Source organism: Felis catus, chromosome C1 (assembly GCF_018350175.1).
Source record: "Felis catus isolate Fca126 chromosome C1, F.catus_Fca126_mat1.0, whole genome shotgun sequence".
Classification (NCBI taxonomy): Eukaryota; Metazoa; Chordata; class Mammalia; order Carnivora; family Felidae; genus Felis; species Felis catus.
In genome coordinates, this window is record NC_058375.1 from 42,986,959 (window position 1) to 43,012,018 (window position 25,060).

The window sequence follows — 25,060 nt, forward strand, 5'->3', positions numbered from 1 at the left end:
ACCGACTGAGCCACCCAGGCGCCACCGGAAGATTTAAAGACATCTTCTCTTTAAAAGTCCTTTTCAGGGGCGCCTGGGTGGCTCAGTCGGTTGCGCATCCGAATTCAGCTCAGGTCACGATCTCGAGGTCCGAGAGTTCGAGCCCCACGTCGGGCTCTGGGCTGATGGCTCAGAGCCTGGAGCCTGCTTCCAGTTCTGTGTCTCCCTCTCTCTCTGCCCCTCCCCCGTTCATGCTCTGTCTCTGTCTCAAAAATAAATAAACGTTAAAAAAAAAAAAGTCCTCTTCATTTTTCTAGTAAGTGTTCTGCTGGTGCTTCATTCTGATAGTCCTGCAGCAGTGAAGGATAGTCCAATGGATTTGGGGAGTGCTATTTGACTATTCCAGCCAAATCAAGATTTATAATTGGTGGTGTATTTATTTTAACCAGTTGAATCTAGCGTGCTATCTGTGGCCTAATGTACACATGATCACTCAGTACATTTTGCACTTGAAATCTCTGGTTTTGAGTGAACACAGAATTTTATGTTAATCTATTGTTATAACACCACTGTAATATGAAGGGTGTTCTGTTCTATCTTGTGTTTTGAAAAAGAAGGGTTTTTGTTTGTGTTTAATTTCAGCTGCATTCCCAGTGGATCCCCCCAGTGACTCACTGGACAGCTGGGATTTGAATTCCGGGACTGGCCAGTCACCCAGCACTTCCAAAGCATCATCTCACTTAATTCTTCTTACAGTTCACATAAACATGCCTGCACCCCTTCTTAGTCGATTCCACCCTTTACTCAGTAATCATTTAGTGATGACCCAACAGGTACCAGGTCCCCTGTATTCCGTGGTTTGATTAGAGAGGGCCATCTGAAGGCTGCCAGCGCACGTGAACATGATGTTGCTCTCACCTGGGAACTATCAAGAAAACCTGAACTAGAGCCTCTCCGTGCCCGTGCCAACCCGGAAGCACTTGCCGAGGCCCCGCCCTGCCCGCCCTCTGCTCTGGCGCTTCCTCTGCGTGGTGGCGGCCACTGTTTGCTTTCGACCGCGGAACGCCGGTGGGTTCGTGCGTCTGTACGGACAGCGGAAATGTTTGACAGGATGACAGGCAAGTTCAAAAGCAAGTTTAAAACCTATGCTATCTGTGGGGCCATTTGCAGGGTGGGTGAGTTAGACGACTCTATTTCTCCGACTAACCAAGAACGAGGGCCTCGTCTCAAAGAACTTCTAACTGGAGAGGATCCTGGATGTGTACTATTTGTCATAAACAAATAGTGACACCGCTCCCCCCCCCCCCCAAAACACCTGAACTCCTGGTATCCTGGTTCTACCGTGTCCTCACTATGTGACCAAAGGCGAGTTATTCTGCCTGTCTGCTGTGTGAGTTTCTCTTCATAGAATGAGGACAGTTCCTATAGCACGGGGATGTAATGAGGACTGGATGTAATGATAGAGGTAAAGCATCTGGCATGTAGTTGAAGCTAAATCTGTGTTTTCTTGCTGCTGTGAGGTCTCTGCTGTTCCATTCCTTATCAAAGCGAGTTGGTTCCAGTCACTTGCATAGCGAGTTCCCCACAGCATAAGCTCTTAAGACCGAAGCTTTGATTGGAACTTGCAGGGCTGAGATGCCTGTTTCATGCATATGTTCAGGGTGAATGGACCCTTGGGTAGTACAGTGTTCGGCATTCCTATTTACAACTTACCCGACCCTTCTTTCTGGTCTTGGGTTCATGCTTGAATTCTTTCATTCAACATCTGAAACTAATTGACCTCCAAACTCAGGAGAATGATGAACTTTGTTAAATTAATCCCTGCTCTTCCTGACCCTAAAGCCGCTCCCATGTGGAATTTCCTGTGTGAGGAGTAGGCTTTGGGAAGTCAACAAGTTTTGTCCAGGTGGCTTTCTCTGTTCATGACTCTGGAATGAGTGTGGCTCATCTCCAGATTCACAGCCATACCAGCCTCTCTGGAGATTATTTGCTTTTCTTTGAGATTCCCCCTGGACCTCCTGAGTGAGTTTTGTGGATATCATGTAGTTTATGTTTTTTTTATAGCTTTATTGAGACATACTTCACACATTATATATTCCACTTATTTAAAATGTATCATTCAGCCATTTTAGCATATCCACAGTTGCACAACCATCACTACAATGAATTTTAGAATATTTTCATCCCCCCAATAAATGCTGTACCTGTTAGCAGTCACTCTCCTTTTCCCTCAACTCCTCCCTCCCCACCCACAAACCCTAGACAAACACTAATATACTCTTTGTCTCTCTAAATTTTCATATTCTGGACATTTCGTATAAATGGAATTATGCGATGTATGTATGGCCTTTTGTGATTGGCTTCTTTCACTTAGCATAATGTTTTCACCGTTTACCCATGTTCTAGTATGTATCAATGCTTATTTTCTTTGTATTGCTGAATACTATTTCAGCATATGGATATACCACATTTTATTCATTCACCAGTTGATGGCTATTTGGGTTGTTCTACTTTTCGGCTGTTAAGAATAATTCTGTGAACATTTGTGTGTAAGTTTTTGTGTGGACATGTTTTCATGTCTCTTGGGTATAGATGTAGGAGTGGAATTGCTGAGTCATGTAATAGCTCTGGTCATTTAGGGAACTGCTAGGGTGTCTTCCACTGGACATATTTTACATTTCCACCAGCAGAGTATGAAGGTTCCAATGTCTCCACATCCTCACCACCACTTATCATCCGTCTATTTTGCATGTGGTCATTGCGGTGAGTGTGAAATGGTATCGCATTGTCGTTCCTACTAGCTTATGTTTTAAGTTAGACCACATCAAACATGCTTTCCGAATCTAGCGACACCTCTCCACAGTTATCCTCATGTAACACGATGACAAAGAATGGCTAGAATTTGAGGAGGGGGACACGAGACAGTGGCGGGTGGAGAAAGTGAGGGAGGTTAGGGTGTCGCGGGTCGTCCCTTTCTCCATTCTCCTGCTGCTCCTAGCTTTGACTTCTGTTTTAGCCAGTAAAGGGCCTGACACATAGTGGGTTATTGCTGGAGATGTCTGTTCTCTCCTAGCACCCACACCTTTGCAGGGTAGCCTTGCAGCTTCTCCTTTCAAGAGGTGGAATCTATTTCCTCACTCCTGACTGGCCCTCCTGACTCTAGACTTCACTCATTCACTCCAGTCCATTCTTCCTCCTCACTGTAGCCAGTGATTTTTTTCCCTGTTTCAAGCCTGCTTGAAATATCCCTGCTTAAAATTCTAAAACGGTTTTTCACTACCTTGCAAAGAAGTCCATACCCCTTAATGTGACAGTTGAGTCCCTGAGGGGGCTGACCCAACTGATATTTTCAGCCTCACCTATCTTAACAGCTTGCACATCCTCAGGGATGCCATGCTATTTGCCATTGCCTCTGCTTGGAACATAACCCCCTCCCCGCCCTTTTGGCCATCTTCTGCTCGTCTTTGAAATTTCAGCGAGATTTCACTTCCTGTAGGAAACCTCCCCTCACCCTATCCTGAGACTGAATTAGTGCTCCTGAGTATGCCCAAAACGTCCTGACAATTTGACCTTTCCCACAGCACTTTACAGTTTCTGCAGTTGTCTCCATTGCGAGGCTGTGGGCAACTGGAGGGGCCCAGGGCTGGTTAAATATTTGGGAACTGACAGAATATCCGCCTGAAGCCCCGTGCTGTGATTGTTCATCTGTCCCAGCAAGCGTCTTGAGGGCTGTACAATCGTCCCCATGTTCAACACAGTGCGTGGCATCTGAGCCTTTGTAGTCCGTGGAACAGCCAGATGGTCACTGTAGGTAGAGGTTCTGAGCTGGGCAAGAGAGAGTGGACAACAGTGCTTACAGTTCAGTATGCCGAAGGTACTGAAGCAGCCTCTCCATACTAACTCCAAGCAAATCAGAAGAGTGGCAACAACCCAGCGAGAGCCCAGGTTTTTCAGGAGAGCTAGCGCATTGAATTACATTGGTTGCAAATTCATTTTCCTCTTCAGTTATTGTTAAAACTTTGTCATTAGGATATTTCAGAAGAGAAACAAGTTTTTGGTTTTCTCACCGACTAGCCTTGACAGTTGACAGTTCAACTCCATATATTTGTCTGTAGTAGTGATTCTTAAGGTTGTAAAATTCCTAGTATTGTCTAGCCCAGTAATTCCTGCCTGGATGCATCAAAATAGAAATTCTGATGCGATAAATCTGGTCTTGTGTTAAGTTAGAGGCCTGAATCCTCATAGTCTTTTCTTGAAAGCCTCCAGGGATTGGGAGCTCATGAAGTAAAATGTATCACATTCCAATTCTGGATAGACATTAGGAGAGTCTCCTTTATATTGAACTGAAATCCCCCTGAAACTCTACACTTAGTGCTAGTTTGCCCCTATGGAGTATAATTTGTCTTTGCACTTTTCCATATGTCAGTCCTTCAGCTCTGTAGAGGCTGATCACCTCTGCCCCTTCCCCCCAACCCCCTTCCTAATGTTTTCTCCTAGAGAAACCTCTCCTGTTCTCACACTATACCTCACAGGAATGATCTCCAGGCCTACTGAGTTTTGTTTGTAATTGCATTAAAGAGCAGAGCACCAAATGAGACAGTTCACCACAGCATGGACTAACCAATCAGGGGCTGAGAGAGGGCTTGCTCTCATCCTATTTCTTGCCATTATTTCTTTTGATCTAGCCTGTGATCACTTTTAATTCACAGTGAATTTGCAGTTGTCATAGGGTGAGCTTATTATGATTAACCCAAAGCCAGGTCTTTTCTCACCTGTAACTCAGCCCATGTCTGCTATAAATCTAAGTAATTGGCTTTTATAAGCAACAGCTGGTGTTTGTCTTGTTAGATTGTGTCTTTCCAGTCCAAACCAATCCTTTCTAAGCAGGAAGCGATAGGCTCAGAAGAGGGAGCTGTAGCAGCAGTACAGTACTTGGGGAACTAGGGCAAGGTTGGCTATCTACTGCTGTTTCCCAGTTTAGGGAGCAGCTCCATGTGGGTACTTAGTCATTAGAGAACAGCCCAGACTGTCTGCATTTCTTTATCGTTTATTTACTTATTGAAAGAGCATGCGTGCATGTGAGAGCAGGGGAGGGGCAGAGAGAACCCCAAGCAGGCTCTGTGCTGTCAGCACAAAGCCCAACAAGGGGCTTAGTCTCACAAACTGTGAGATCATGACCTGAGCTGAAATCAAGAGCCCACTTAACCGACTGAGCCACCCAGGTGTCCTAGACTGTCTGCATTTCTAACAAAATTGGAACTGCCTCCATTTCTTCCTGTGTGTGGTACCCCCGACATTGTGCTGAACATGTTGCCTTCATTATCTCATTTAGTCCCTGCAGCGGCCCAGAGCACATCCTGCTGTGAAATCTCTTCTAGTGATTCTGGTGGTCTAGAAACATCAGATTCATCTCAGGTTTTAGCCCAGAGATTCTAATTCAGTGGGAATGACGTGGAGCCAGGAAATTTACCCTTTTCAAGTAATCCCAGTGATCCAATGCGTATGTATGTTTGGCAGTGACTGTTTTAATTAGTGGCTTAGTTACTTGGCTCTCGAACAAGACAGCGTGGGTCTGATTCATCTTTCTCCCTCTAGAGCTTGCTGCAGCAGAAACCCTCAGGGAAGATGGCCGAATGAAAATTCAGATGCATGGTTAAGAGTCAGGAGAGTGAAGATGTCCAGTGTTGTGGGTCCTGAGCTTTCTGGAGGCCAGCCAGGTATGCAGCCTTCTCTGGAGCTCTAATGGCTAATGAGGGAAAGGGCTCAGTCCAAGGGAACTTGGCTCACACAGGAATGGGGACAGCACTGAGATGATCACTCAGGCTGCCTAGCCAGGCAGAGATTCTGGGTGACTTTGCCCTTTCTGGGAAACAACAGGAATGACTGTTGTACACGAGGATGCAGCCTAATGTTACCCAACCTTCATCTCATTGCTATTCACAAAAAGCCAAGTGTTTACACACACATGCCTAGTTTAAAAAAATGCTACTGGATAAAGATGGTACCTTTTAAACAGCTGTTCAGGGATCACATAAGAGCATACTGAGGACCTTCGCAGAATGTCCAAATTAAGATGGTAGGGAACTTAGGCCTCAAATGGTCTCATCTTCCACTTGTCCCCACATCTGGCTGCTTTAACTTCCACTACCTGGACAGGAGACCACAGTCCTGGAGTGTGAGGCCAGGAACTAACTTTCCTGGTGGTGATGAGGAGCAGGCCTCTGACATGCTGCCACCATTTTGACTAATCTTATTGAGCAACAGAATGTCAGAGGTCAAAGTGCCCTTTTCTTTTAGATGGAGAAAATGGGGTCCTGAGAGGAAATGTACTTCCCCAAGGTTTACAGTAAGGAAGACACTGAGCCCAGGATTCTTCTTCTACCCAGCATAATGCTGTATCAAAGCACCCAAGAGAACTAACCTTGGAATAGACTTATATGCCAGTGAAATAACATCCCAGTTTCATTTAATGGGCAAATGTAAACAATTGCCCCAGCACCACTTATTGGCAAGTTAATAATTTCCAAACTGGCAATACCACCTGTCTTAAACCATGCAGTTTTCATACATGCAGGGGTCTGTCTACTGTTCCACTGGTCTATTTGTATATCACAATATACAAATACTATATCATGGAGGCTGCCATTGCTTTATAACTACATCATGGTATCTGGTAGAGGGAGTATCCCACCTGCGTCATATCATGGATTTCAGAATTTACATTCTGTTAAAAAAGTTGAGATTACAACAAGAACTTTATAGATACATTTGTTGAGAAGGATCTTTATAATTTCAAGTTTTCCTATCAACAATAGCATAGGTCTCTATTTAGGCTTTAGCACCTTTCAGCAAAGTTTAATAATTTCGTCCAATAAGGTCATGAACATTTTTGATAGATTTAGTTCCTACTTACTTTTGGAGGTATTTTTTGTTGTTACTATTATAAATGGCACTTTTTTCTTGAATTAGATTTTGCATATTGCCATCGTACTGAAATGCATTTGGTTTTTGGGTATTGATCATAATTCCAGTACCTGTTCATGCTTTTGTGATTTTCCACTTAGAAAATCCAACCTGTGAAAATGAGTTGTTTCTTCCTTTTCGAGACTTACCCTTATTTTCTTTTTGCTGTGGGACCTCAAGCACAAGGAAGAGTAGCAGTGATCAAGGGGATCCTCATCTTACCATGACCTTGCATGGAATACTTCACACATTTCCTTTGCTCTAGGTTTTCTGTAGATCTCCTTTGTGAGATGAGGGTAGTTCCTTTCTACTTGTGGTCTGCTAAGAGTTTCTGTGGTTTGTTGTTTCTGTTGAATCGGTGTTAAATTTTACTGAATATTTTTTCTGCATCTGTTGGCATAATCTATTTTTCCTTTAATCTGTTAGTGATCATTTGGTTTCTTCTACCTCCCTGAGAAATGAGAAAATAATCTAAAATATAAAGAAAACCTTGAGATCCTTTTAGTGTTTGTTTTTATGAGCGAACACACACTGGATATTACAGAGGCCAAAACCTGGAAAGGCTGCTTACTCAGGCTTCTTCCACTTATTTGCTTTCATGCCAGGCAGTGGACTTGGACCCTGTGGGTGACACACTTCATAGACCTGCTGAGGGAGGGCCAAAGAAGCCCTGCTTTATCAGGTACAAAAAAAGAGGTCCAGGGGCCAGGAACACAGAACCTGGAGGAAACATGATGTATGTGCCAGGCTAGAGAATGGACAAGGTAGGAATCTCTTCACCACCCTTGGATACAGCCAGCTTTGCCTGAAGTCTGAGGTAGTGCCCCCCACAACCTGTCTGGAAGTGGGCAGGCTCTTCCCCTATGGGCCTCTCAGAAATTGCAGTAATTTTTATTGCAAAGAATTCCTGGTTCCAGCAGAACACTAGAGCAATAAGGTCTCACAGCAGGTTTTCCAGATGGTGGATTTACCAGGGTGAAGGCACGAGCATGTCCTCCTGACCTTACTGTGCACTGAACTCCTCTTTCTACTCTGCAGGGGGATCTTCAGACCTCCACAGGGCTGCATGACCACACAGGGACAACCCAGGACCAGCAGGAGCTGCAGGGAGCACAGAGGCTGACTCAGCAGAAGGAAGAACTTTCATACTGACTCCCCTGATGGGAGAGGATTGCCCCATCACAGCAAGTGGGCACAGACCTGATGACTGTCTGGCAGGAATTTTACAGAGCAGATTCATGCCAGGACTGGACTGTTGACTCCAAAGTCCCTACCAGCCCTGGAACATGAAGTGACACCAGCTAGAGATGCCTGGGTTTACCTGAGAGCAAGGTGGTCAGTGCACTGTTTTGGTTCAGGACGTAGGTCCTCCGGGTTGACGTGCCCCCTCCCCAAGAGCTGGAGAGCCCTGAGAAGTACAGAATGGATCCTGTACTGTGGAAATGTGCCAGGAAACAATCAGAGACTCCCAACATGAATTGTCATTTGTGGAGGGAGTGGCTGTTACCTGACTCTGTCTTCATGCACCAGTGTAGCACAAACAGCAGCTTTATTGGTGATGCTTGGGAAGCTGTGGCAGAGCCCAGCATGCAGGCTGTGTGGGCTCAGACAGCTTCCAGCAGACAGGGGATGAGGGGATTAGCCTCAGTGGGCTCTGCTGCTTGGGGCACATTGTCCCTTCTCAGTTCTTTGAGGCAAGTGTGCAGGAAGAGGGTTCAGCACTTCACAAACTGGTGGGTGACCTCGTAGATTCCCACAGATTCCTGAGCTTTTTCGTCATAGTCAGTCCAGTCCTGTGGGGGAAAATGGCCGTTATTAGCCTCACGAGATGGGACAGTGTGCACAGTGGTCACGAACTGGGACTTCAAACATGTATGACCCAGAACAGAGCCAGACTCCGTTTTGGGCAAGTCACTTAACTTCTCTGAGTCTCAGTTCTATTAAAAGGGTGGGGGGGGGGGGGGGGGGGAGAACAGTAGCAGACCTCCATCTTGAAAGAATCAAATGAGGAAACACATGTAAAAGTATTCAGCATAGTACTGGGTGCATATAAGAGCTCAGTAAATTTCAGTTACTGTTGTTATTAGGTGCTATGCAAACTGAAGTTTCTGTTCTTTTGAAGCCTGACCACAAGGCCTATGTAAGACAGTAATGTGGCCAGTAATACAGTTGATTCTTGTTATTCATGGTAGTTACAATCTACATAATCACTACAAACACTGAATTAGCAAACAGTGAACCACTATTCCCAGGGAAAATATAAGGTTAGGTTCTCAGAAGCATCTGATCACATTTTCTTCAATCAATATATAACCTTGTTTTGGGTAGGTTTTTGTTAAAAACAAACAAAAAAAAAAACACCTTATTTAATATATATAGTTGATTCATTAATATTGAACTCCTAGCTGACAGCACTATTACTCCTGCCTAAACAAAGCTGATCTAACATGCATTTTCTCCATGCATTTTCACCCCAGACTTCTTGCTTGTGGAACACTAGACAGCACTTTAGTACTACACTTGGGGCCATTTTAAACACCAAAATCATCAGCAAAAAAAACGTGGAGTCAGCTTTGTATTGATGATCTTTGTTCACTAGAAGGGTAATTCCCACCAGGTACCCTCCAGCACCCTGCAAGACCCCCTAAGTCCTGTACCTTCTCCTGAAGATTAATATCACTGAAGACCGTCCCCGATTCCACGCCCTCGGCAGCAAACCCAGCCTGTAGGTGACAGGACGGCAGCTGTTAGTCTGGGGAAAGGAGGCACCAGTCTGGCATGTGAGGACAGAGATGCAGCGGGGGCACCTGCTCTAGAATAACTACTGCACTTCCAGGGCCTGGCAGCTGCCCCAGGAGTATAGTAGTTCCTCCAAACTAGAGCCTTGGACCAGAGGCAGGAGGTGTGGGGTAAACCTTTGCATTACCCAGTTTTCTGAGATCCTAGGCACGTCACTCCCCTATCTGGACCTGAGTCATATTGTTTATGAAATGGGGATGACAAGACTGTCTCATCTCCCTGCCTCACAGATTTGTTGTGAGGTCAAAATGCTGCACAACTAAAGTGGGATAAGCACTGGCTCTGGAGTCTGACAGACCTGGGTTCAAATAACAGTACCAGTGTTTATGAACTCTGTCACCCTGGGCAAGTTGCAAAATCTGAAATTCTTTCCTTGTCTGAAAGATAGGGTGAATAACTTCACAAGGTCACTGTGAGGATTAAACGAAGTAACACGTAAAAGTGACCAGAACGTGCCCATCATATGGTAGGCACTTAATAAATAACAATTATTATTCTGAGAAGGAAGTCCTAGTCCATGGTCTCTGCATGTCGCTTTCTATATGCCCTCCCCAAAGATACAGGTTCCCTGGGAAGATACACGCACCTGAGGCTGGAAATCAACTGGTTCAAGGCCCCGACACTCAAACTCTACAATTGTCTTGAACTTCTCATTGTCTTCAGCCTAGAAAGGAATGTGTTGAGGGGGCAGGCCCAACTGGGCCCTTAGGATGATCCCACTGCCCCTGCTCTTCCTGCCAAGTGGGCCCAACTGCCCTTGTGAGCCCAGAATGGGACTCAGGAGCAACCCATTCCCTTCTGGAAGAAGTCTGCACTGGTCACCTGCTCCCCATGAGACCTTCTTGTACACAGATGCTGTAGAAGAAACACTGTGGGTTCTACAGTCAGCCTGCCTGGATATGAGCTCAGACAGAGCTCTGCCTTCTGCCTCTCTTCCCATCTAAGATGGTCAGACTGGGCTGAAGAAACCACTGCAGGTTTGTTGTGAGAATCTGAACTATGTGTAAAGTGCCCAGCTATAGTCCCTGACTATGCTCAATAAATAAAATTCTCAAAAAATATGAACAAGAATGTTAAGCTATAAAGTCTCCAGATCTTCCAAATGGCCCAGTACACTTAACTGCAGCCTTTTGCTAACCATCTGCCATGCTGTGAGACAGGAGGCTTGGGAGGGGTGCCCGGGTGACACAGTTAAGTGTCTGACTTTCGATTTCAGCTCAGGTCATGATCTCGGTTTGTGAGTTCAAGCCCCTCACTGGGCTCTGCACTGACAGTGCAGAGCCTGCTTGGGATTCTCTCTCCTTCTCCCTCTCTGCCCCTCCCCTGTTCATGTTCTCTCTTTCAAAACAAACTATAAAAAAAAAAAAAGCCTTTGAAATGGAATTTTCACATGAAGGTGGCACCCTGAGAGGGGTGGGTTAGTGAGGAAACTCATGCCTACCTCACCCACGGGCTCAGAGATGCCAGGCACCACACCCACACATTCAATCACATTGTGTCATTCACTATAAAATCTATACATTAACCATGTGCCTAGCACTGATGAGACACTCTGTTGGCTCTGGTTTGTTTTTGTTAATCTGTCTCTTCCACTATATTATCAATTACTTGGAAGCAAATCCTCATGACTTCTCCCTTAAACTTCAGGAAAAAGCTGAGAATTTGGCAAAAATCAGACATGTTTCAAAAATATTAAACAAGGGAGGGGCACCTGGGTAGCTCAGCCTGTCAAGCATCTGACTTTGGCTCAGGTCATGATCTCATGGTTCATGAGTTTGAGCCCCACCTTGGGCTCTGTGCTGACAGCCTGGGAGTCTTGGAGCCTGCTTCAGATTATGTGTCTTCCTCCCTCTCTCTACCCCTCCCCCACGCATGGTCTCTCTCAAAAATAAACATTAAAAAAATTTTTTTTAAATACTAAATAAGGGATAGATGAATACAAGTAACTACCTTTTAAACAGAGACCCAAAGCACACACTCCCCTCCCTCCCCTTTAGACTACTTCGTTAACACAGTAATGCATAACTAGTTATAATGTCAATATCAAGGATGGGATGCACCAAAGGACTATCCCACCCATGGTTTCAGAGAAGGCTCACTAGTCCCCCAGGGTAGACAAAGTACTCTCAATGATGGAAACTGAGTGGCCAGGTTGCGTCAGATGTACACTGAGATCCACAGCCCAGTGCTTATAAAGAAAACACTGTAATAGCCTGTTCATGAATCTCTTTCTTACCAAGCATTCAGCCAGTATATCGTGAATAGACGACTAATACCATGACAGACTGAGTGAATGAGTGAACAAGTATATGAATGAATGTCCCATGGCAAGTCACTCTGGTACAGACAGAACTCTAGAACCCAGGCCTCTTAGCTTCCAGCTTAGATTTAATCCCACCACACCTGCCACCACAGCAGGAAACTTACATTGTAAGATTTGATGGTGCTGCTCAAAATCTCTGAAACATAAGAGAAGACAAAGTTGACGGGTCCATACCCTGGCCCTGTCCAGGTGCCCAGATGTGGCTCTGGGAAAAAGAGTCTGCTGCAGTCGCTTGGGCACCTCAGGCCTGGGTCCACCCACAGTAACATGAGCTTGCCTTTGGTCTGGTACCAGGAAGATATGGGCCTGGTTGGGGGAGCTCAGGATTCACAACCTGACCTACCGATGGAGTTTTCCCTTGCACACAGCTTGCACTTCTGGACCATGGAGGCGCTGCCACGACCTCCCTTCAGTGCCACACTGTCCTGGCAAGGGTAAAAAGAACCTCTAGTCAAACATCAATTAGTTGTAAAGGTCTCAAAGAGACCCAGTCCTACCACTTACTAGCTAAAGAGACCAAGATCGAGAGAGGGAGAGCCACCTGCTACAACAAGAATCCTGGGGAGGCTTTTTGAGACTGAGAAAAAGACTCTTTTCGGTTTTGAGCTCTGCCTCACATCCCAAAGAAGCCTGGTCTTCCCAGTGTTGATCACACTAGTGCCTGCCCTCCCAAACTACAGAAAGTAGAGTGCAAAGACCTGTGAGATTAGGGCCACAGGTTCTCTCCCTAAATCCCTGCCCAGAGGCAGATGTGTGTTTGTGTTTGGGTATGGTGGTAGGGGGAGTAGTTACCATCAGCCGAATATATTGCCACTTCTCTGAAATCTCACCACAGTTGCCACATTTCATCTTGGGGGAGGAAAAAGAAGATCAGTAAAATAGCTGGTTCAGCTGGGCAGACACTAAAGGAAGGGTAAGAACAGTGAGAGGTGGGCATGTTCAACCTACCCTCTTGTCCACAGTCTCACCTCATCCTTACAACCGGCCCCACCAAGGATGTAACTGAATTTCTCTCCGGGCAAAGAACAGGTCAAGTGTTTTTCGTGCTGGCATGCACCCCTCCTAGAAGCACCCAGTCTAGCTGGAAACTCAAGGCTAATATATAGTATAGAAATGGCTTCAACAGCCCTCACCCCCATCCCCTCGTTAGGTCTGGAGCTTTCCCTGTGTTCTCACAGGCCTGGTAGGTTCCTAGTAAAAGTACTCATCACTCTGTCGTTACTCTATTTCTCTGTCTCCTTAACTAGACTGTGTGCTTTTTGAAGCAGAAGGGCATCAATTCCTCAGATAAGCTCTGGTACTCGGGCTTCAAAGTATTTGGTAATAAGGGTGCCAACAAAGCTTCCTGAAAGAGACAGAGCTTTTGCCAGGTTCTGAAGGATGCTGGGATTTAGACAACGAGGGAAATAAAGCAGAAGTTCTGAGATCTGGAAGAGTGAAGGACCTCAAACTGCTCAGGTAAGAGGGGGGCCTCTGTAGACCCAGTCACCAGAGTACCAGATTCACCAGTATAGGGTAGAGAAGGAAGGGGGAAGCCACGCACAAAATTAAAACGCTTTCACGATAAAGCCTAATCAACGAATAAAACAGCGAAATTCTCCTCCTTACTAAATAATCCCAAGCCCTCTTGAGGTAGTCTTTCGGTGTTTACACAACATGAAATATTTCACGGAGAGAAAATTACCAAAGGAACTCCAAAAGACTACCAATTAAGAATTAACCAATACATTTTAAAAAGCGAACAAAATTCTATCCAGGAAAATAACATTTAACGGCTACATATTTCCGATCTTGCTGGACACAAAGCTCCCGTTGGACCGGCACTTCGGGACTGGAAAACTATCCTGGGGATGGGCCTGTGGCGCCCCGCCCCCTTCCGGAGTCGCTCCGGGGCCCGGAACCTCACCGCGCCTACAGCCTCAACGATGCTCCTCCCTTCTCCCGCCAAGGCCCCCCCCCCCCCATCAAGCTGTACCTTCAGGTACCACCGGAAGTCCTCGCCCAAGGGCCGGAGGTTGGTGACATTCTCCAGCGTGGCTTTGAGCTGCAGCGCAATTTTCTGTGAGGGAGGGCCACCGCAATTGCAACAACGGCGCCTGCGCCGCCCTATCTAGCCCCAGTCCCTCCCCTCCCGGTACGAGCCTCCCCGCTCCTTCCTAGCGCGGGCCCACTTCTCTCATTCCCTCCTGGCACAAGCTCCCGCCACCTTCCCGTCCCTGTCCCGGCGGCGGTCCGCCCTCGCCTTACCCCCATACTGGCCCGGCTCGGCCCGACCAGGCCCGGCACTGGCTGCGGCCGCTACTTTCCGGCCCGTCGTAAACGGTGGGCGCCGCCAGCGCACCCGGGTGCAGACCTCCGGCGTGCGTGGGGCGGAGCGGAGGGCGGGGTCTTCACGCGCCGCGGCTTCCGGGCCATGCCGGGCTTTTTCTTCGATTAGGTGGACCTGTGTAGGTGTCGTGAGTCTGCAATTAGCCTGAACTCAGACCCGCCGAATCCTTCCTCCAGCAGTCAGCAATTTGCTGAACGCCAATCTCGTGCCAGCACTATGCTAGTTTGAGGGATACCGTAGCAAACAAGATAGTCCCTACCCGAAATTTCGGCCAGGGCTTTTTCCTGCTCCTCAGTTCTTTCCCGGCTCCTAACTAGTCTGGTCTTCTCTCACCCAACAACCACTTGGTTCCTGCTTGCCTTTTGAGGCTTTTTAGATCACGTCAGTTCCCCCTGCCCACAGCCAGCTTCGCAGATTTTGGGGGATGGAGCCTTTCATCTCTAAACTGCTCTTTCCTCTTTTCCCCGGAGACCTGCCTTCAGAAGGTTGCCCCGTGTACACGTCTCTCACTGCAGTCTCCAAGGGGGGCCACTCCCTTTCAAGGGCTCTTCTCTGGGGTCCGTGTACATTTATTGAACCTTGCCTTAACTGTCCTCTTACCCAGGGCACATCTGAGACCATACAAAAGCTGTGAGTGTCCCAAGGAACAGCCCAGCCCATTTGAGACTTAGAGCCTTTGGGGTTCTTATGACCATTTAAAATTTGGAGTGACTGTGCTTGGCTACTTTACCACCAACTTGATTCATTGCCCTGGGGAACCCTTCTATAGTGGGGGTATACACTGGAGTTAGGAGCCCTGATATCTCTGGTCCCAGGTCTGCACCTAAGTTGCTGGCCCGTAATCTTTGAAGGAGGCACTGTGTGTGTTGGAGGAGGGTTCAGGCGCCCCGGTATTTCTGATTTTAAAATGGATTATTGGAAAACTTTTGAGACCAGGCATTTTATCCCTTGTAATGTATTAAACCGAAATGTTTTACTCCATACTGAAATACCTGCAGATGTATCTATAAAAGATGATTTAAAAAACCCCAACCTCAATTATATCTCAATAAATCTGGAGGAAAAAAATACCACTTCACACCTAAAAAATTTAGCAATACTTCATTAATATAAAATATCCAGTGTTCAAATTTCCTCAATGATGTCAATTTTGTTTTTTGAATCATGACCCAAATAGGGTCAAATAGTGTACTAATTATGTGGTTTTTTTTCTAATGTGTGTTTATTTTTGAGAGAGCGTGAGCGGGGGAGGGGCAGAGAGAGAGGGAGACAGAATCTGCAACAGGCTCCAGGCTCTGAGCTGTCAGCACACAGCCCGTCGCAGAGCTTGAACTCACAAGCTGTGAGATCATGACCTGAGCTGAAGTTGGATGCTTAACCAACTGAGCCACCCAGGTGCCCCAAATTATGTGTCTCTTAAATCACCTTTAATCTCCTTAAACCTGGTTCTCACCCCATCTCTATTTTATGTTTGCAATTTGTTTATTGAAGAAACCAGATCTCTGCCCTGGAACTTCCTCTGGATATTGGTGATTGGATTTCTATTGTATTTGATAACTTTTTTCTCTATTCTCTTATTCCTATAAATTGTTAGTTGTATCTAGAGTTGATTAGATTTTTGGCCACACTTCACATACGATGTTAGTATTTTAAAAAAATAACAGAAAAGTTCACATGCTCAGGTCTTTATGAAAGAATAAAAAATTGCATTTTGTTAATGTATTTATTAAAGACGTTTATAGTTTATAAAAAAAATATTGCCCTGATATACACAAAAATTTCCTGATAATGGTAATTAAAAACAGGTACTCCCAACCCCCCATGTGTCCACACCGATATTCAATCTAGATTGGCTTAATCTTGAAGTGTAATCCAATAAGACTGAAGACCAAACACTTTAGGTCCTGGACAAGATAATAAAATACTCGTAGGCCTTCTGGATCCCTATAATGCAAGAGGAAAAATATGTTTAAAAAGCTGAAAAAACTGGCCAAAACACCCCATGCATTAAAAAACCCATATTATTTATGTACCAAGATATTCTTCATAAAGATGTATACAAAATTAAAACTTTAAAAATAACCAAGTGTTATTGAAGGAAAAGGCTATGTGTTATATATTAAAATGGACTATTATGAGGTCATTTAAAATGTTAACGTTTTTAATAGGGAAATATTTATATTAAATGAAAAAAATCATGATTAAAATAGATTGTTGATCTCAAATATATTTTTTGTATTTTTTAAAATATAGTTTTTAATGCACAGAAAATAGACAAGAAATACTTCGAGATATAATGGTTGTTTAATTGGTAAGTTTATGGGTGGATTTCCCCCTTATTTTTCTGTATTTTCTACAGTGAGCATGTATTACTTTCAGAATTAGGAAAACTTTTTAAAAAAGTAGTAGTACTAAGCAGGACCAAAAGGCTGAAGATTACTATGAAACAACTAGCTAAGAACAAGAGGACTGTCCAAGGGAAGACAGTTATGCGTGACATGTACTAAAAGTGAGGCATATATAATTCTAAATCCTCAAAACACAGGAGCCACAGAGGTTGCCAAATTCTAAGGGCTCTTTGTAGCATACAAACTCATGTCTTAACTCTATAATTTGCCCTACTGACAACATGATTTTTAAATTTGTATTCTAAACAGTTGCAAGTTTCACCATAGACTGTAAGATGTGCTAGTCTGAATGGCCAACACTGAGGAAGGTGTTTGGATCGATCCACTGACTGTACAGTTTATCTCAAGCTCCTTTTTGGTATATTTCATTTTCTGTTCTGGCCAGATTCCTACCTACTTTGGCTGCTCCTATGACATTACTCCATTCGTGTCACTGAGAAGCTGTATGTACCAATGACTCAATAAAACATCAAAAGCAACAGGAGCAAGCCCCTGAAAATAATTTGGAGTCTCTATGAGAACAAAGCTGACCCCTTCTGTATTGCATCTGTACAAGGTCTTACCATGATGGTCCCAATTTGGTTAAGGCTTCTTATCAATCTGCTTAAAAACAGACACATCTGGATATAAGGATCATGTACACTTACTTGGATTGATTGACATCGATAAGAGAACCAATTTTTGATGTTGTGAAAGAAATGTGTTCATCTCCAATGACAATTTCAAGCTCCTAGAAACATTTAAAAAAACTAGGTCAAGCCAAGTTGGATTTTTCATCAACCCCGCAGAAGATGCATCATCTGTCAAGTCATACAAACTCGATGACAGATGGTCACATAAACAAGACCAGTTCACTCTGATCACTAAACTGTGCTGGGTACTAGAAACAAAGAAATTAAATACTGGTTTCATCCTTGTATGCTCTTGGGTCTCAATTTCTAAATAGTGAGCACTGTAAATCTTTAAAAACTATCTATGGGGGAATGCTCACTGTGTGCTAGCTATTGTTCTTGGTGCTTGGGACAGATCAGCAAAACCAAACAAAGGTCTCTGCCCTTGTGGAATTTACAATCTAGTGAGTCCTACTTCTTTTTTCTTAAATTTTTTCTATTTCTTTTGATTTATAGTTTTCAATTATGAAAAGACTTCGAACAGAAAATATAGAAAACTATGAGACTGAGGTTATTAACACCCAGATGTGAAAATGTTAATAGTATGTCAAACTTGTGTCAGATTTTTTTTTTTAAAGAAATAAAACATTACACCTACAAAGCTTAGGTCCACCTCCCCATTCCATTCTCCTTCCTGCATCCCAGAAGTTGAGGCGTATTCTTTCCACTCATGTTTTTTGATTTGGTGGTATGTTTTTACATTTTTACGTAAATGATCATACTATATGCATCTTTTTGCTTTTTTCATCAACACTGTTTTTGTATGTGACCTAGTTCATTAGTTTTAAATGCTTTAGAATATTCCAATCATAGCCCTATGGAAGCAGACTTAAGTTCCCAATTTATTTTACTATAACCAATGTGGCAAGAATATTCTTCCATGCATCTCCTTATATGTATGTGAAAATGTCTCTAGGAAAATTCCTAGAAGCAAGGTATAAGGTTTTTCAGTTTTGCCAGATACTATCAAATTATTTCCTAAAATGCCTGTACTGATGTTATTCCCACTACCATGTAAGATCTTTTTCTTTCTCATATCCTTTTTTTAATTACTTTATTTATTTTGAAGAGAGATCACATGCAGAGAGGGAGAGACAGAGACAGAGACAGAAAGAATTCCAAGCAGGCCTGGCACTGTCAGTGCAGAGCCCAATGTAGGGCTTAAACTCAGGAACTGTTAGATTATGACCTGAGCCAAAATCAAGAGTCAGACGCTTAACCAATTCAGCCACCTAGGCGCCCCTTTCTCATATCCTTTTTAAAACTTGATGCCTCCCTCCTTTTGCCATTCCAATGAGTCTGAAATGGCATCTCATTGTTTTCCTAATTTTCATTTCTCAAAATGAAACTATAGATATTTTCATGTATTTATTGGCCACTTGTTTTTCCAGTTCTGTAAATTGTCTACTCATAACCTTTACACATTCTTATCTTTTTATTATTAATTTGTAGTTCTTGATATATCCTGGATATAAAAACCCTTTACCAGATGTTTTGCAAACATCCTCCTTCAGTCTGTGGCCTTTCAACTTTATCATGATGTCTTAAAACAGAAGTTTTAACTTTAAAGAAGTCAAATTTATCAGTCTTTTCCCTTGAAGAATTTAAAATATTCCTTCTCTACTCAGAAATAAGAAGATTAAGTTTTCTTTTATGTTTTACAATCTTGCTTTGTTTCTATAAATGGTCTAACTTAAAAATATTCTGTAAACATACTGCAAATTGTACCGGTATAACTGTTAAACAATCCATCCTACTTCTATTAATTTTCAAAGCTCACCTCTGTTGTACACTGTTCTGAGTTCCCATAATCTTCATGGGTTTTTCTGGGCTCTATTCGTTCCAGTGGTTTACTGGCCAATTCTGAGGCAATACCACAGTACAAATGACTGTACCTTTTCAAGAAATCTTTAAAATTATCTTGGTTACTCTTGTCCCTTTGATCTTCCATGAATTTTTTTTAATGTTTATTTATTTTTGAGAGAGAAAAACAGAGTGTGAGAGGGGGAGAGGCAGAGAGGGAGACACAGAATTGGAAACAGGCTCCAAGCTGTCAGCGCAGAGCCTGATGGGGGGCTCGAACCCATGAGCCATGAGATCATGACCTGAGCCGAAGTCAGACACTCAACCAACTGAGCCAAGCACCCCTGATCTTCCATGAATTTAATGCTCTCTTAGGTCTTAGGAAAAATCCTGTTGTGATTTTGATTTGAATTGCAATGAATTTATAAATTATTATGATTTTTTGAATTTATAAATTTTAATTAAATTGATACAATATTGAATCTTTCCGTCCATAAAAATGATACATATTTTTGTCCTTCATAAAGCCCTTTCCCGTAAGTTTTATACATCTTGTTAAATTTACTAAGTTCTTTTTTTTTTTAATGTTTATTTGTGAGAGAAAGAGAGTGTGCGTGGGGGAGGGGCAGAGAGAGAGGGAGACACAGAATCCAAAGCAGGCTCCAGGCTCCGAGCTGTCAGCACAGTGCCCAACGTGGGGTTCGAACCCATGAACGTTGAGATCATGACATGAGCCAAAGTCAGACGCTTAACCGACTGAGCCACCCAGATGCCCCCCAAGTTCTTTTTTAGAGAAAGCATGAGAGCATGCGAGCAGGAGGGCGGGGCAGAGACAGAGGGGGACAGAGAGAACCCCAAGCAGGCTCTTTGCTGTCATCGTGAAGCCAGACGTGGGCTCTATCCCACAAACTGTGAAATCATGACCTAAGCTGACATCAAGAGTTAGGTGCTTAACTAACTGAGCCAGCAGGTTTAAAAAAAGAAATTTTTAACAAAATTTTTTTACTCCCAAGTTCTTTATAGCTTTTGCTGGGATGACAAATGGAATTTCATCATAATTACCCTATCCGACAGGTTGTTGCTAGTGCCTAAGATGCCATGTCCTCTTCACAGGACTACTGTGATTGTTCAATGAGTTAATAGAGCTGAAGATGTTATAAATGGTAAAGCAAAATATGTACATATGATTCTACTGAGATCCTATGGACATAAATTAAAAATCAACTTTAGAAATTAACGTTAGAAAGTACTGAGGATTTTTTTTCACTCTTCCTCAAGAGCTGCCCATCATTTTGAGGTGATTTATGAATGAACTTATCTGGGTTTTTATATTAATTTAATAAATGTAATTATTACTGAGCTTTTACTACACACTAGCACTACTTTAGTCACCAGAGATACAGCAGTGACAAAAAAATAGGCAAAATCCTTGTACTCAAGGAGCTTGTGTGGGTATATGCGTGTCTGTTGTAGTGGGGGAGGAAAAGGGATACATGACAGCAAACAAGACAATTTCAGACAGTAATAAATGCTAGGAGGAAAATAAACAGATCTTATTTTTAAAAAATGGGGAGGGACATTTTAGATTAGATGGATAGGCAAGACATCACTGAGGAAGTGATGTTTGAAGCCTGCAATAATAAAGACAGTCTTGGATAGAACATTCCAGATAGCATGTAGCAAATGCAAATGTCCTAAATTAAGAACAACCTAGTTGTGTCTTGAGGAACAGAAATTAGGTCAGTAAGGTCTGAACACAGTAAGAGATTGTGTGAATGGTCGAAGATAAGGCAGGAGTTTGGATTTTATTATTTATTTACTTAATAAATGTTTATTCATTTTTGAGAGAGAGCATAAGCAGGGGGTAGGGAGAGGGGGACAGAGGATCTGAATTGGGTTCTGCGCTAACAGCAGTGAGCCTGATGCAGGGTTCAAACTCACCAACTGTGAGATCACCACCTGAGCCGAAGTCGGAGCTCAACCAACTGAACCACCCAGGTACCCCTGGATTTTATTTATTTAAAAAAAAAAATTTTTTTTTTAATATTTATTTATTTTGGGGAGAGAAAGAGAGACAGAGCATGAGCAAGGGAGGGGCAGAGAGAGGGAGACACAGAATCTTAAGCAGGCTCCAGGCCCTGAGCTCCCAGCACAGAGCCCCACGCAGGGCTTGAACTCACAAACCGTGAGACCATGACCTGAGCCGAAGTCGGACGCTCAACTGACTGAGCCAGCCGGGTGCCCCCCGTGGATTTGATTTTAAATGGAATGAAGGCAGTGGAGAATTTAAAATTAGTGGAATACATACATTTACATTTTAAAGATTAGTCTAGCTTCAGGATGGAAAAATGGGCTATACAGGACAAGAAACAAGGAAATCAATTAGACGTCTGGATTAGGAAGGGAGCAGCTGAGGCAGAGAGAAATAGCTTTCCTATTAACACAGTCAAATATGACACTGGCTTTTATTTTAATTACCATAACAGTCTTCAGAATAAATGTATAAGCCATAAATTTAAACACACATACTTAGTTTGCTGAAATAGCCATGTTCTATTTATCTTTGTATCTTCACACTGCTTTGTCCATAGTCGTTACTCAGTAAGTGAGGTGGGCAGTGAAAACTCTGAGAAGGGCTGTGGGAAGAGTTACATGGAGAAATCCAGGGCTGGGCTCTAGTTGGTCAGAAACACCACTTGCTATCTCTGTATCCTCCCTGTGGGATTACTGCTTCCTTAGACAAAGTGCTGGTAATCTGCTTTGTGTTGGGCTCCATAACACACACACACACACACACACACACACACACACACACACACACACACCACAGCTTCAATGTCATATGCACAGCACCTTATTTGTAAGATTTCTGCAATACAGGATAGTTGCTAAAACACTCACCTGCCGGCCTACTCGGTCAGGAGGAGGCCACAAAGCATCATCCTCTTTGGTAATTTCACTGTCATCAATTATTCTCTTCAGTTCCTCCATTACACTTTTATGTACATAAGCCTGAAAGCAAATTGAAAAATGGAATTTAAGTTGCAAGTGTTCTGACTCATCTGACTCTGATGAAAGATTAGGCTTACAATAAGTTAAACAAAATTGTGTGTAAAATACCAAGTGCCATGCCTGGCATCTAACATGTGTTCAATGATGTTAATAAGTAGCAGATTCAGAGTTTAAACCCACACTTGCAAGACTTTAAATGATTACCAGTAATTGATTCAGCACTGTGCAAGAAAATATAAACTAAAAGAAGATGTGAGAAAAACTTTAGGTGTCTATAGATATGTCTACGCTTCTCTATTCTTTTTCAATACTACTCCCAGAAAGAACAAAAATAAGACAAAAGGCTAAACTGCAGTGAATGAAAGGCTCTCAGAAGGCTCATTACCTCTTTTCTGATCATGACGTCATTTTTGTAATTGCTGTTGTTGGCATATCTCAATTTCCCTGTGAGGAGTAAAAAACATTCAATGTATAATAAAAACATATGAATAAAGCATCGTTAGCTCACCCAGACTATCACCTGTTGCTTAAAATGTATACCACCTTTCCCTTCAGTGTCTAACAGATTTACTATTTATATTTTTGGGGTTCCAACAATAGCAGTCTTTTCAGTTCTTCACTTTAGGCTATTTTAGATAGCCTCAAAGCCAAAAATACTGCTGACACTGAATTATAATTCTTGCAAAAGGCGGCTCAAGTGTGGTAAAAGAACACAAGCAAATCCTATCTCTGCAAGTTAATGTCCTCAGCTGAAAACAGGGATAATAATTGGTAATTTCCTTGCACACAGGGCCTCCTGAGGCTCAAATGAGTCGAAAGCAGCCTGAAAACTGTAAAATGCTGTTTACGTATAATGATGTGACCATGCAACATTCTGATCTACTCCCATGATGGAAAAGTTGTGATTTTATTATTGAGCATATTTGGCATATAAGGCCCTTTGTGTATATGTGCATCCAAAAGACTAATCGGGGTATATGGTGGGAATGAAGGTTTTGTTTTGTTTTGTTTTTACCTATAGAATAGAAGGCACACATGTAAAAAGAGCCAAATTAATTGATGCCTCACTGCCTTGTCTCTCTTTTGGTTCAGTTCATTCTCCATACAGTAGACAAAGTGATGAAGTAACAGACCAATCTAAATAGGCTACTCTGGTACTGACAATAGTTTCTCACTGCCTTCTTGATAAAATCCAAATTCTTCAACATGGCAAACTGCTAAACTGAGCCCCTGCCTGCCTTTCAGGCTCACTCCTGCAACAGCCCTCTCTTACATAGCTGGAGTTAATCACACTGCTTGGTTTCTGCTTAGAACATCCCATGCTCTTTTTGGTTTTCAGCCTCTATGATGTTAATGCTGTCCAAATGCCTTGACTCATCTGCCTAACCAACTCCTACACAGTACTCAAGACTAACACTCCCCCTTTCATCGAGTCATTGTATGCCGGAAGCTTCCTCTGACTCTCAGGCTAGGTTAGGTGCCTTCTTTCTGTTCCAGAGTCCGATCTGTTTCTACCACAGCACCCAAAACACTGTCTTGTCATTGTTTGTTTACAACTGGGGTTTGTCTGATTCATCTTTGTGCCCCCCTTTAGTGGGAGTTTTCTTTCATTTTTGATTCCTTTTCCTTCACCACGGTGGCCCTTCTCCCAAATCCTATCAAACAGCCACGTCCTATTGGTTCTGCCTCCAATAGTATCCTAAATCCTTCTGTCCACATTTACTAGCACCCTAGTCCCAACCAACATCCTTTTGTCTGGAACACGTAACTGTCTCCTAATAAGTACCCGTTTCCATTCCTGCCCATAATTAGAATGCTTTTTCAGGAAAAGATCACATCTCTTCTCTCCTTAAATCTTTCCAAATGCTTCCTGCTGCATTTAGAATAAAATCCAAACTCTTTACCACGGCCTATAAAGACCTACATGGTGTGCCCCGGGCTACTTATCTGACACTGTCTCCTGCTCTTCTTTCCAGAGCTCTCTACTCTTCAGCCATGCTAGCCACCTGAAACATGCCTAGCTCATTCATGCCCTGCAGCCTTAACACTTGTTACTCCCTCTGTCCAGAACTGCTCATTCTTCCTGAGCTTCACAAGGCTGGCTCCTTCCTGTCAATCAGAGTTCGGTTTAAATATTACCTTTTCAGAGAGCACGCCAGTGGCCATCCCGCTTAGAAGCAGCCCACCAGCAATTATTCCATCATTTTATGTTCTGACCAATCTGCCACTATCTGGAGTCTCTTTTATGATATCTCTCCCAGCACCAGAATACAAGTTCCACGAGAGGAAGCTTGTCTGTCATTCACTCCTATCTCCCAGAATGTGAAACAGAGCCTGGCAAAGTAGGCACTCAATCAATGTTTGCTGAATGAAGCATTCTGGGCAAAAATGTCACCAAACAGAAGTCCCTGCATATGGAAAGAACCAGCGGAGCGGACACAGGAGTGATCCTTTCAGATCCGAGCCGCAGGCAACAGTCCCTTCCTCTTCTAGCTCCTCGCATGTTCCGGAATCCCGGCCTCCCCATTCGCCCGACCCCAGGCCCAGTCCTCGCTCCCGGGGGCCAGAGGCCGCTCTTACCGTCTGGTCGGAACTCAAACTCCAGGAACTCGTGGCCGAACTTGCCCTTGTGACCCACGTAGTAACGCAGATAAAAGTCACTCTCCATGGCTCACGAGGAAGCAACCAAACTTTACCCGCAAACCTCACCGCCACTGTTTGCGCCCAACACTGACGTTTACCAGGGAGCGCGGAAGTGACGTAAAGGCAACGC

At 43.6% G+C, this 25,060-nt stretch overlaps 2 protein-coding genes and 1 long non-coding RNA gene across 8 annotated transcripts; 1 reads left to right on the plus strand and 2 right to left on the minus strand.

The window, feature by feature from the left end:
- Positions 1-1,103: 1,103 nt before the first annotated feature.
- LOC109502318 lies at positions 1,104-10,806 on the plus strand. The gene is made up of 2 exons (XR_002160867.2): positions 1,104-5,696; positions 7,981-10,806. It is a non-coding gene; the product is annotated as an uncharacterized LOC109502318 (long non-coding RNA).
- CZIB (CXXC motif containing zinc binding protein) lies at positions 8,475-14,471 on the minus strand. Of its 6 annotated transcripts, none has more exons than XM_045035865.1 (8): positions 14,312-14,471; positions 14,040-14,123; positions 12,857-12,913; positions 12,408-12,489; positions 12,169-12,269; positions 10,328-10,405; positions 9,600-9,665; positions 8,475-8,735 (listed from the first exon to the last, which is right to left on the minus strand). In XM_045035865.1, exons 1-8 carry the CDS (start codon positions 14,315-14,317, stop codon positions 8,658-8,660), a joined length of 552 nt encoding a protein of 183 aa, XP_044891800.1. In that variant the 5' UTR covers positions 14,318-14,471; the 3' UTR covers positions 8,475-8,657. The 6 variants fall into 6 exon arrangements, with proteins under 6 accessions (XP_044891800.1, XP_003990162.1, XP_044891801.1 ...); XM_003990113.4 differs by having other exon boundaries at positions 12,169-12,200; positions 14,312-14,470; XM_045035866.1 differs by having other exon boundaries at positions 12,857-12,966; positions 14,312-14,368.
- A 1,626-nt stretch (positions 14,472-16,097) lies between these two features.
- On the minus strand, positions 16,098-25,053 carry MAGOH (mago homolog, exon junction complex subunit). Its single transcript, XM_003990114.4, has 5 exons — positions 24,868-25,053; positions 22,673-22,731; positions 22,177-22,287; positions 17,449-17,531; positions 16,098-16,337 (listed from the first exon to the last, which is right to left on the minus strand). The coding sequence occupies exons 1-5, from the start codon at positions 24,953-24,955 to the stop codon at positions 16,238-16,240; spliced, it is 441 nt and encodes a 146-aa protein (XP_003990163.1). The 5' UTR covers positions 24,956-25,053; the 3' UTR covers positions 16,098-16,237.
- Between the last annotated feature and the right edge of the window lie 7 nt (positions 25,054-25,060).